This window comes from Clarias gariepinus, chromosome 3 (assembly GCF_024256425.1).
Source record: "Clarias gariepinus isolate MV-2021 ecotype Netherlands chromosome 3, CGAR_prim_01v2, whole genome shotgun sequence".
NCBI classification, from domain to species: Eukaryota; Metazoa; Chordata; class Actinopteri; order Siluriformes; family Clariidae; genus Clarias; species Clarias gariepinus.
Genome location: NC_071102.1, coordinates 47,685,001 through 47,698,876, shown reverse-complemented (window position 1 = coordinate 47,698,876; position 13,876 = coordinate 47,685,001). Strand labels below are relative to the sequence as shown.

Below are 13,876 nucleotides of genomic sequence, written 5' to 3'. Positions count from 1 at the left end.
TGCTGAGCTGATATCCATAATTACATTCTACAAACCATGATGACGTCTGTTACAGCTTTTATCATATTAATTAGCATCACTGCGACATCACCAACAGTCCTGGGGGAGAATACAGGAGGATTAAACACAGCACCTAGAGGAACACCTGTCAATCTACAGGTGGATCTTCACCATGTCGACTGAGGAACAAGAGAACCCTAGAGGCTGCTGAATGCCCTGCACATAAATCCTGTCTAGTCCCACACACACACACACACACACACACACACACACACACACACACACAGCTTTTGGACATCACATTTGATAACCTCTCACAGTCCTCCCACAACCCCCCCCCCCCTCCCCCATCACTTCTTCCCCCACCCCACACTCCTCTTATCAGTGCACTTTTTCATCCCCCAGGTTCTGCCCCCATGCCCCGCCCCTCCTCCATACTTACTCCCACTCTCTGCGTTTGGCCTGAGGTGTGCTCTGTAGTTTGTGTGATTGATGTGCTTTGATGACATCGCGGTGGTCCACCATTGCCCCTCTCCTCCTGACAGCGGGCAGCAAATGATCACTCGGCAACAGAGAACTGTCCATCACACAGTATAAAGCTGCAGGTGAGGCAGGTGTTTCATCTCCTGCCAGGTGGGCGGAGCTTCTCCTCCTTCACTGCTGCATTAGTGAGAGAAAGAGACCATTAGAAAGAGTGGTGAGAAAAACAGAGGAAAACTGCAAGTGAAAGTTTGAAGGATGTGCAGGAAAGACACAAACACACACACACACACACACACACACACAGTAAGCCCTCATTACTGTCTTCTGCTGTGTCCACTTATAGCCACAGTCACAATAATGCTGCTAAAAACACACTGCAGATAAGAAACCCTGCTGGCCACACAGTCACTCTCTCTCTCTCTCTCTCTCTCTCTCTCTCTCTCTCACACACACACACACACACACACATATGTTAGCACTGCTTTCTAGGAAGTATGTGAGGAAGTAAAGCTTGAGCCACAAATTAAAAACATATAGTTTCTCTCCAGTCTGAGGTGTGTGTGTGTGTGTGTGTGTGTGTGTGTGTGTGTGTGTGTGTGTGTGTGTGTGAAAGAGAACAGGGTTGTATGTTTTTATTTGCAATGTTTGTCTCAGTGCTGTTAGATCACTGACTAAAGCCGAGTAAAAACATTACACTTAATACACACTATTTCCTATTTCTTACAGACAAACATTGACACCACACTCACACACCTGACACTCACACACCTGACACTCACACACCTGACACTCACACACCTGACACTCACACACCTGACACTCACACACCTGACACTCACACACCTGACACTCACCTGGTTTTGAAGCCAAAGTCATGGATCAGGAAAGAGAGGAGAAAATCTGCGCATGAGACTCTGGCTTTTCAGTGGCACAGGACACACACTCCCTCTCACACACTGGATCTCTCCCACTGGGCGACATGGTGTGTGTGTGTGTGTATGTGTGTGATAAAGAGGTTAGGGAAAACTGCTGTGCCATTATTTTTGCTTTATTTAAAAAAATTTAAGTCTCTGTTCATGTCTTGTGTAGAGTCTACCGTTCTGACTAGAAGGAGCAAACACACACACACACACACACACACACACACTTCTCTCTGCCGTAATTATTTTAAAAGCTTAATCTCAATCCTAATCCTAACACCAGTCCTAATCTGAATTCTAATCCCAGTCTTTCCTGATTCCTGTGCTGATACCCTAAGCGTCTCCTGAAGAAGCCGGATGTGATGGAGTGTGTAAAAGCAGCTGCAGATCAGCGACTTTCTTTCGAACCCTTACTCCACCATTTCATTCCGTTTAACTCACATCAGCTTTCTCCAGAGCTTTCTCCACTTTTTCCATCAGCTCCACTGCTTTCTGTTAGAACACACAGACACATACACAGACACACACACACACACACACACACACACACACACACACACACAGAGATTATGATTCTAAATCATAAAATGTGTGTTAAATTGACATTTTGGCATTTGGCAGATGCTCTTATATAAAAGTGCTTAAGAGATTTTGTCATTAGATAGAAACTTACGCTGGGTTACTACTGACTATAGGTACCATCAGTCAGACACTGTTGGAAAGGGTGTTTATTTATTTTTTTGTTAAATTTAGGGGTGGGGGTTAGGGAGTTTATCCTAAATATCTGTTCTTTGTTTTCAATCTGTTTCAGCTCTTGGACCTTTCTCCTGCAGTTTCTAAAATCTCTGCTGCAGGTTCCTCTGTTCCACCTTTAGCTCTCTCTGAGGATATTCATACCCCTTTACACCAGGGCAGTTCCAGGGCTGGTCCGGAGGTGGAGCCCAACTTCAAACCAGATTCAGCTTAAATTAACACTAAAGTGAGGAATTACCAAGATGGCACCGGTGAGGTCGGCTGCCGTCACGAATGCTTCGACCTATTTTTCTTTGTTTTTGTATTTTAAGTAAATTTTTAGTAACATTAAACCAGCAAATTCATCACCATTGATTACATTAGTTATGACAGACACACTCTTGTTTCTATTGGTATACAATGTACTCACAATTCGACGTTCTTAATTCCGGATCCGAGCTGGCCGAGTGAGATCCTGAGGGACAACAAAGGACGCGACGCGAAGCGGCGGCCCCGAGGGAAACGAGCCGGCGTCAGGAACAGGCTGAGAGCCCGTGCACACCGCACACCTCTGCCTAGCATCCTGCTCGCCAACGTCCAGTCACTGGAGAACAAACTCGATGACCTCAGGGCCAGGATAAAGTTCCAGAGAGACATTCGGGACTGCAATCTCCTCTGCTTCACGGAGACATTGCTGAACCCAGCGGTGCCGGACCACACCATCCAGCCGGCCGAGTTCTTCTCGGTTCACCGCATGAACAGGACAAGGGACTCGGGGAAATCAAGCGGAGGCGGCGTGTGTTTAATGGTTAACAGCAGCTGGTGCAACAGCGCGAGTGTTGTTCCTCTCACACGCTCCTGCACACCAAATCTGGAACTACTGTCCATCATGTGTCGTCCTTTTTACCTTCCTCTGTAGTTTACATCGATCATAGTCAGCGCCCTTTATATCCCGCCTCAAGCGGACACGGACACTGCCTTATGCAAGCTGCATGAGGCACTCACACAGCACCAGTCACATCAGGACTTTTATCAACATATCAATGGACACTGGACCATTGTTATACAATGGTCAAGGATGGCTACAAGGCACACTCCGCCCTCTGTTTGGTAAATCCGACCATGCTGCCATCTTCCTCATGCCAAAATACAAACAAAGGCTGAAACAGGAAGTTCCGGTTCAGAGGGAGGTCGCGCGCTGGATGAGTTAATTGGTGGCCGTGTTACAGGACGCACTCGATGACGCAGACTGGGACATGTTCCGAAACAGCTCCAATGACATCAGCATGTTTACGGAACTGGTTGTGGGATTCATCAGGAAACTAGCGGATAATACAATACAAAAAACGACAATCAGAACGTTTCCCAATTAGAAGCCGTGGGTGGATAAAACCATCCGCAACGCTCTGAGTTCTCGCACCGCTGCCTACAACATGGGACTCGCGTTGGGGGACATGGACCCGTACAAGGCTGCGTCATATAACGTCCGAAAGGCAGTGAAAGAGGCGAAGCAGCGCTATGGAAGAAAACTAGAGTCACAGTCCAACAGAGTGACTCTAGGAGCCTGTGGCAGGGACTAAAGACAATAAAGGATTATAAAGCACCAACATCTGGTATGACAAACACGGACGTGTCTCTGTGACAGACACCTTCTATGCTCGCTTCAAGGCTGCAGCCAAAAAACGCTATTAATGCTAATGCTAGCGGCGCTAACTGCTGCAGACCGTAAGACACTGCCAGCACCGGAAACACATTCATCATCTCTGAGCCTGACGTGAGGAGAGCCTTCAGGAGAGTGAACACCAGGAAAGCAGCAGGACCAGACGGCATCTCAGGTCGAGTCCTAAGAGCCTGTGTTCACAAAGATATTCAACCTCTCCTTATCTCAGTCGGTGATCCCCACATGCTTTAAAGAGTCCATCATTGTTCTGAAGAAACCTCATCCTGCTTCCCTCAATGATTATCGCCTCGTAGCCCTCATCTCAGTAGTGATAAAGTGCTTTGAGTGGCTGGTCAGAGACTTCATCATCTCTTCACTACCGGACACACTGGACCCATTAAAGTTTGCATACCGCCTGAACTGCTCCACAGATGATGCCATATCTCATCTCCTCCATACATCACTGACTCACCTGGACACTCCAAAGGGGAATTATGTTAAAATGCTCTTCATTGACTACATCTCAGCATTTAATACCATAATTTCCTCCACACTCACCACCAAGCTGGAGCACCTGGGTCTCAGCTAATCTTTGTGTCAGTGGATCTCCAACTTTCTAACTGGCAGACCCTAGGCAGTAAGGATGGACGGACATGTCTCGGCCTCCATTCCTCTCAGCACTTAAGCCCTCCAGGGTTCTGAGCCCCCTGCTGTACTCATTGTACACCTATGACTGCGTAGCCACTATGAACTCCACCACCATCATTAAGTTTACTGACGACATTGTCGTGGTGGGTCTGATCTCTGACAACGATGAGACAGCCTACCTGGAGGAGGTTCTGAAATCTGGAGAACTGGTGCCAGAGGAACAATCTCCTCCTAAACGTCAGCAAGACAAAGAAGTTGATAGTGGACCAGACCCCCGTCATCAACAGGAGCCCATCCAAGCTGTCTGAGAGAGGGGACAGCTTCAGATACCTCAGTGTTCACATCACGCAGGACCTGTGAAGGTCCTGTCACATCAACAGTATGGTGAAAAAGGCCCGACAGCGTCTCTACCACCTCAGGTAGAGGTTTCTGTTTTCTGATGGGAAACATCTCAACCTAGTTCAGGAACAACACCATGCAGGACAGACGAGCCCTACAGAGGGTGGTGCGTTCAGCTGAGCGCATCATCCGCACCGAGCTCCCTGACCTGCACTCGATCTACAGCAAGCGGTGCTGGACCAAGGCCAGGAAGATCGTGAAGGACCTCAGCCATGCCACAATGGACTGTTCTCTCTGTTGAGGTCGGGAAAGCAATTTCGCTCCCTGAAGGCCAACACAGAGAGACTGAGGAGGAGCTTTTTCCCGCAGGCGATATGGTCTCTAAACCCACAGAAATGGACACTTATGGACATTATTTATCTGTGCACATACCCCAGTACACTATAGACCGGACAAGCATGGACATAGCATATTTGCACAAACATTGCACATTTGCACACTTTCTTGACATTTCCATTCTTTTTTTTTTATTTCTATTTGCCCACTTCTGGACATTTTTCATTCATTTTCCTTTAAATTTGTTCTTTTGTCTTTTGTACAGATACGGTTTATATTTCTTATATATTTAAAAAAAAAATTATATTTTGTTCTAATTTCTTATAGTTTCAGCTATTTATTTCTATTTCTTATTTCTTGTTAATTGTTTTTAACATTTTTAAGGTCACTGGCGGTCGTATAAGCATTTCACTGCATATTGTATTGTGTATGACTGTGTATGTGACAAAATTTGAATTTGATTTGAATTTCTGTCATAATTAGTCACACAGAGCTATTGTTACACTTTCCTCTGGCCTTCATCTCATCACTGTAATGCATTCGCATCAGGAATAGTTTTTACAGGCTGACAATAAAGGTAATATGTAAGAATTTCACTGCATATTGTACTGTGTATGACTGTGTATTTGACAAATAAAATTTGAATTTAAACTATTTTATTTAAAATAGAGATGATTCTACTCTCTTGCTCTCTTCCTCATAGATCTGATATTAACATGTTAAATCATTCCTGCTGCTATCTTCCTTTCTCCTCTTGCATCTGTTCTTGAAGGTGCAAACCCACCCCCCCTATGCTCACCTTCTTATTCTTTCTTTATGTCTCTCTCTCTCTCTCTCTATCTATCTATCTATCTATCTATCTATCTCCCTCTGTCTCCATCCCCCTCTTCTGCTAACTCGAGCCAACTCCTTGTGATTCGTCTCTGGACAGACACCTTTCTGTCTTCCTCTCCTTTGATTTTTCAGGATCTCACCAGGACCATGCTACAATGGTTTATGATCTTTGTAAGGCAAGGCAAGGCAAGTTTATTTGTATAGTACATTTCATACAAAATGGTAATTCATAGTGCTTTACATAAAAAAGAAAAAAATAAATAAATAAAAATAAATAGAAAATACAGTGGAACCTTGGATTATGAGCATAATTCGTTCCAGGAGTGGACTCGTATTCCAAAACACTCGTAAAACACTCGTTAAATTCCCCATAAGAAATAATGGAAACTTAAATTATTCATTTCACGGCCCAAAAAAAGAATACATAAAAATAATTATCACGACATATAAAGTAAAATTAAAAGTTAACCTGCACTGTACCTTTAAAAAAAAGTAAAAATAGATCCTGACAGATAAGTGTTTCCATTTATGCGTGCAGGCACTTTGTGTGTGAGTGTGTGTGTGTGTGTGTGTGTGTGTGCATTTGGAATCAACCCCTCCCGTCTCCCCCTTCTCATCTTACACAGTAAACTTTTCTCACAAAACACACACATTAACGGAAAAATTTGCAAGGAACATCGTTAATAACACTCGCGTGGGCGCATACTAACGGAATCACTGCTGTAAAGTAAAACAAACAAACAAATGAACCTGCACTTTACCTTTGAAAAGTATCGCAAAAGAGCAGTGTTTCTGTGTAGGGCAGAAAGTGTGTGTGTGTTTGTGTGTGTGTGTGTGAAGCAGGGAGGGAGTGCACACACACACACACACACACACACACTTAAGATGAGAGAGAGTGTGTGTGAACCGGCATGGTGTCAAATTACGCATAAGCTTACACAGCCTGAAACAGAGAGAAAATGGATCTTTAACCTCTGTAATGAGACTTTCTTTTGCTTTGCATGTGTGCTGTACACATGTGTGTTTTAAGAAACAGTACATGTGCGCTGTACACATGCGCTTAGAAACACAAAATAAAATGTTGATTTTGTTTATGTATGTTCATAACACACATTTACATTTACATTTAGGCATTTGGCAGACACTCTTATCCAGAGCGACTTACAAAAAGTGCTTTAATGTTTACATCATTGGATACATACTTACACTGGGTTAACTAGGTTAATAACTAAGTGCCATTAGTCCAACACAACTGGGAAGAGGGTTTTTTTTTTTTTTTATGGGGGGGTTAGTCCAAGTACTGGAGAAACAGATGCGTCTTGAGTCGTCGTTTAAAGATAGTCAAAGTCTCTGCTGTACGGACATCTAGAGAAAGTTCATTTCACCACCTAGGTGCCAGAACAGAAAAGAGCCTGGATGAATGCCGCCCTCGATCCCAGAGAGATGGTGGGATGAGGTGAGCAGTGCTGGAGGATCGGAGGGAATGTGGTGCAGTGCGTCGTGTACAGTAATTAGCGCAGAGAGGTAAGTGGGTGCTGGGCCATTTTTAGCTTTGTAGACAAGCATCAGTGTTTTAAATTTGATGCGGGCAGCTACAGGAAGCCAGTGCAGGGAGCGGAGGAGTGGGGTGTTGTGGGAGAACTTGGGGAGGTTAAAAACGAGACGTGCTGCTGCATTCTGGATCAGTTGCAGAGGACGAATCGTGGACAGAGGCAGGCCTGCCAGGAGTGAGTTGCAGTAGTCCAGTCTTGAAATAACAAGGGACTGAACAAGTACCTGAGTAGCCTGTGAAGAAAGAAATGGGCAAATTCTTCTGATATTGTAAAGAAGAAATCGACAAGAGCGAGTAAGGTTAGCGATGTGTGGAGAAAATGACAAATGATTGTCCACGGTTACCCCAAGATTGCGGGCGGTGGCTGAAGGAGTGATTTGGTTGTTGTTCAGGGATATCACAAGGTCTTGACCTGGAGATAAGTCACAAGGGATAAACAACATTTCGGTTTTACTGAGATTGAGCTTCAGCTGATGAGAAGCCATCCAAAATTAGATGTCTGCCAGACATGCTGAGATCCGGGTGGAAACCTGAGTGTCAGAGGGAGGAAAGGAGAGAACAAGTTGGGTGTCGTCTGCATAACAGTGGTTTGAGAATACATGCGATGATATGACCTTACCAAGAGACCGGGTATAGAGGGAGAACAGAAGAGGACCAAGTACTGAGCCCCGCGGGACACCAGTAGAGAGTCTACGTGGGGCAGATGTAGATCCCCTCCATGTTACCTCATATGACCTTTCTTTTAGGTAAGAAGCAAACCATTGCCACGCTGTTCCACAAATTCTAAGGCTTGTAAGAATAGATAATAGAATGTTGTGGTTCACCGTGTCAAATGCAGCTGACAGGTCCAGGAGGATGAGGACAGATGACAGTTTAGCAGATCTAGCAGCATGGAGCTTCTCAGTGACTGAAAACACACACGTGGAGCTTCTCAGTGACACACACACACACGTGGTCACAATGCATGATACATGATAATGAAGCGTAATGAAGCGCATGCATGATAATGAAGGTAATGAAGCGCATGCATGATACATGATACTCGGTGCTAGTAAACCAAGACTTAAGACTTGATTTAAACGTGACTAACTGCAACTAAAAGCGGACTTCCCCCTGTTTTGTGTGAACCCTTGGTATTTCTAACTGACTCGACCCTAACAATCTGAACGGTCCGTTAGGCTTATATTCAGTGAGCATATCTGCAATGTATTTAGGTCCTAGGCCATTAAGGGATTTATAAACGAGTAAAAGTACTTTAAAATCTATCCTAAATGTTATGTGATCAGATTTTCTGGTTCTAGTTAGAATTCTGGCAGCAGCGTTCTGGATAAGTTGCAGCTGTCTAATGATCTTCTTCAGAAGGTCAGTAAGGAGACCATTACAATAATCTACCTGCTGGTAATAAAGCAAGGACAAGTTTCTCCAAGTCTTGATTGGAAACAAAACATCTAATTCTTGTAATGTTTTTAAGATGATAGTATGCTGTTTTAGTTACTGCTTTGACATGACTACTGAAACTTAGGTCTGTCTCCAGAATCATCCCAAGATTCTTGACTTGATTTTTAGTTGTTTGATCCCTTGAGTGAAGGTATGCATTCACCTTTAGAGCTTCATCTTTGTTTCCAAATGCAATGACCTCAGTTTTCTTCTTGTTTAACTGAAGAAAATTTTGGCACATACAACTGTTAAATTCATCAATGCATTGCCAGAGGGAGTCGATGGGGCTGTAGTCATTTAAAGATAAGGCTAGGTAAATCTGGTTATTATCAGCATAGCTGTGATAGGCAACTTCATTCTTATTATCTGACTTAGTGGGAGGAAATACAGACCAAACAGGAGGGGTGCAAGAATTGAGCCTTGTGGGACTCCGCATGTCATGGATGTCCACTTAGATGTATGCGCTCCTATACTCGCATAATTCAATTAAATTCAATTCAATTTTATTTGTATAGCGCTTTTAACAATTGTCATTGCCGCAAAGCAGCTTTACACAATCAAAATAATTATTTAAGTTTGTATGAAATGTGTATGAATCAAAATGGTCAGTTTGTCCCTGGTGAACAAGCCGAGGGCGACAGTGGCAAGGAAAAACTCCCTGAGATGATAATAGGAAGAAATCTTGGAAGGAACCAGACTCAACAGGGAACCCATCCTCATCTGGGTGAAACAGAGAGCAGAAGTTGATCTGCATTCATCCTGTGTGTTAGGTGTCAGGCAGTTCAGCTATAACAGTTGATATTAATTGATGGTAATATGGAGTCCAGTTAGTTATTGGAGACAATTGCAGTCTTGGACTATTGAAGCAACCGCAGCAAAGTCAAGTCCTCAAAGAAACAGATGTCAACATCAGAGGCCAGAACCGTCTTCATGGTAGAGTAAAACTGTCCCCAGACACCAGACGCATCCCAAAGACACACACGGGGCACATCCATGTGATGAGATCTCCAACCAGAAGCAGGGCACCAGGAAGGGTCAGACAGGTCCGGAGGGCAACATAATAACCTCTCCCTTCTAAGTATGACCTGTAGTAACATATGTCGATGGTACAGGCGTCCGGTCAAACATATAAAAACCCCATTTTTTGCTGTTAATAAACAAAGACCTATCTGCCAGACAACGTGTGTGTGTGTTTCACTGAGTCTCTCCTGGCTCCAGAAAAGCTTACTGAAGCACAACGGACAGAACGAGCAACTCGCTTCTTCCACTATGCAACTTTTAAAACTTTACATAATATTAAATGTGAATATTTTCAGGTTCAACCATACATGGGTGAAAATTATTAGCAATTTAGGGAGAGAGAGAAATGAGAGAGAGGAGGGAATAAAAAAATTAAAATATGCTATCCAAGTCATTAAGTCTGTAAGCATCACATATGTAGGGATGAACATGGCTACCCCAAAGCAGCGGGAAGCTTAAGCCATCTTCAGCATCTTCTGTGGAGTGGTCTGTTGGTGTAGCATCATCATCTCTACTGCAGACAGGAAGAGACTGGACAAGCTGATAACGAAGGCCAGCTCAGTTTTGGGGATTCCCCTGGACATTGCACAGGGGGTGAGAGAACAGTGAAGGGTAGGAAAACTGTGCAATATTTCCTAGTGCAATTTATTTGAAAGTGTAACTGTCATACTGTTTTTTCTTTTATTTTGTATTTATATGCTGTACTGTATATATTTCTACTATATCTCTATTTTATATATGGCACATTTTTCTTCACTGCTGTGTATATATAGAAATTTCCCCACTGTGCGATGAATAAAGGTATATCTTATCTTAAATATCTCTCTGAGGTGTGAGTGTACACATACACACACACATTTACACACAAATTCAATTAAATTTTATTTTACAGCTTTTAACAATAAACATTGCCTCAATTTAGCCTTACAGAACATAAGAAACAAAAAGACCTAGATGTTGGATAAAATCACCCCCTACACACACACACACACACACACACTTGATACTAACCAATTACTTAACTTTTCACTCAGCAGTAAGTATGTTCCCAAATCCTTTAAATTAGCCGTTATTAAACCGCTGTTGCACTTATAGAACAGAAAGACTATTTAATGTTACAGTTTGATACAGAAATCTTACTTCTAGCTGTATGCGGTCCTATGACTAGAACTTCTGCCTTATCGGGTTTAAGCAGAAGGAAGTTAATTAACATCCAGTGTCTTATGTCCTGCACACATGGCTCAACTTTAATAAGTTTTTCTCATCTGGTTTTGCTGAAATGTATACTTGTGTGTCATCAGCATGACAATGAAAACTAATACCAAGCTTTCGTTAAAATTAGAGCTGGTGTGTTTAATCATTTCTCTCGGTTTCCCGTCATTCCTGAGGCTTCGATTTCTTACACATCCAGGAATGATCACATCCCTCCCCTCCGGCCAGCGTTCACATTGTTATTATTCTCGGTACTCATTTGGCACATTTGGGTATTTATATTCCAATACAGCAGATGGCAGTGTGTACCTAGTTGGTTTGTTAGCTGCCGTTAAACACAAGAGAAGAAAAGAATGACGAAATTCTAGTCTTCGCGCTCCTAATATTATTGATATTTTTAAAATGTCCAGAGCAGCACTCTCTAGTGATGGGAAGTTTGAATCATTTTAGTGACTCGGTTCTTTGAATTTTGTTCATTAAAATAAACGAATCTTTTTTTTAAGTTATTTAGTTCATTTTGTTCTTTTAATTAGAAATAAAATAAAATGTTGCATTTTCAATAAACAGAACCCCGACACGTCCACATACACAGATTTTGGCTATAGTTCCAGTAATGTAAATATTACAATGTAGTTAAGGACATATTATAATGAACAGAATGTGTAACTCACCATCATATCTTCCAGTTCGAGTCGTTCGTTTTTTTGAAACTATTGCACTACATAGCGTCTATGGGAGTCACATGTCAAAAGAACGAACGACTCGGACTAGAAGAGTCACTAAGAAAGAATCGTTCAATTCTGTTTTCTGTACCTAACCAACGGAGGTTTTGTGATGATTTGTGCATGCACGTTAAAGAAGAACAAATCGTTCATAAACGACCCATCAGCTCTCGCGTACTGTACCTTCCTACTGTATCAGCTGTGTGTGTGTGGGTCAGAGGATGAGATCGGAGCACACTACACACCCGGAGAATTTGGAGGAGACAGACGGCACTGATAATGTCGCATCTAAACAGTGATCTGCTGACTAGTGATGGGACGTAATGTGCCAGTGCTTCGAAGCGTATGTTGAGAAATCCAGGAACTATTTAGTAAAGTGCGTATCGAGGCTTGTATTGTTTATGGCCACTGACGTCATGAATGATGTTTGAAGCCTCGCTGTGATTGGTCGGTTCAGGAAGTTGTTCGGTTAGTATTGTGGCGTGGGCGAGGCGGCGGCTGACGACCAGCATGCTTTGCGGTCGTCATACAGTATCTTGCCACCATGTATTGACAGATATAAAGCCCAAGGAATCTTTGCCTTTGTCTTAGTAACACTGAACCAGTTTGAAAAAAGTTAATCACATCCTGCCAGACGCACATCAATTAAGCACCTATAATGTCCTCTTATTATTATTATTTCATCTTCTTAGTAACATTGCCCCAGTTGGAAAACATCATTTTCCCTCTGTCATGTAAGAGAAATTATGAAATATTTTTTTAATGGAGGAGGGTCACTATAGCATGCGTGCTACAACTATGGAAAGTTGTTCAAAATGTAACAGGCATGAGAATCCTATACACACTTTTTACGAACTAACACATTAATAGGAGGAGAAAACAACAGGTGGTTTAAATGGTTTATTATTTTGGGCTCACAGAAGAAAAATGCATAGTCTAATGAACATCATGTAATATTCCCATGGCCAACCTAAAGTACGCAGGACAGCTTTGAGAGGATCACATACAGTACTGGTAAAATGACTACCAACACATCTGCTCGTCGTACCCCCCCTGACCAGGATAAAGAGCTTACTAAGAATGACAGCTTCTCCTCCTCAGTATTATCTCACTGTAGTTGAGTTTCTGCTTCACTTTAGTCGTGTGTATAAGAAACTTTCCAGTTTTATAGAGTGTCTGGAAATGTGTTGTCCAGTTATACTGGTTTAAAAAAAAAAAAAAAACAGCTCATGCCTGCCTCACACTGCTGATCTCTCTCTCTCTCTGTACATCTCAATAACACAGTACCAGTTTTTAGGTTTATAACTCCTCTTTATTTTATAATAACAGTGTTTCCCTTACACACACACACACACACACACACACACACACACACTATCTACAGTGTGATCAGTCCTCAGCCAATTAGGAGGGACAGGGAGGAGCTTGCTGGAAGATATGCATTTGATCCTCCTGACCTCCCCCAGGGGTCATGACCTTGGTTACCATGGCGGTGACATGGGCTGAGGGTTCTGCAGGTACGACATCACCACCGCTGATATAGAGAGCCTAAGTGAGGAAACACACACACACACACACACACACACACACGCATAATTTATATTCAGCCAGCACATGAAGATGTTGCCATTTTCACGAGAGGTGTGTGTATAAAAAGGGAGCAAGCACCGTGTTTTTCTCTTAAATCATAAAAAAACGTTATTAAATTACGACACTTATTTCTCTCCATTCAAGAGTGTGTGTGTGTGTCTTGACTTTATTTTATTTATTTTATAATCTTTAATTAAGGTTAGTAAAATAAAACATCAGATTTTAGCAACATGCACCAGAGAACGTGCTAGCAGGTTTTACCAGCTCTTTCGCGTGCGCCCACACACACACACACACACACACAGAGCAGTGTACTTACATGAAGCTGCTCATCATCTGCTTGGTGTCCTCTGAGCTGCGCGAGTTCGCAAAACTGATGAAGGAGCAGTAC

General features: G+C 42.9%; 1 protein-coding gene across 1 annotated transcript in view; it reads right to left on the bottom strand.

Moving 5' to 3' along the window:
- Positions 1 to 13,184: 13,184 nt before the first annotated feature.
- The window catches only part of wdr83os (WD repeat domain 83 opposite strand), a 2,324-nt gene continuing 1,632 nt past the window's right edge, over positions 13,185 to 13,876 (bottom strand). Inside the window, exons 3-4 of the mRNA XM_053492699.1 lie at positions 13,805 to 13,876; positions 13,185 to 13,443 (exon numbers count right to left, since the gene is read on the bottom strand). The exon at positions 13,805 to 13,876 is cut by the window's right edge and continues 26 nt beyond it. Coding sequence (XP_053348674.1) covers positions 13,377 to 13,443; positions 13,805 to 13,876 — 139 coding nt within the window. The 3' untranslated portion in view covers positions 13,185 to 13,376. The remainder of the gene's footprint in view (positions 13,444 to 13,804) is intronic.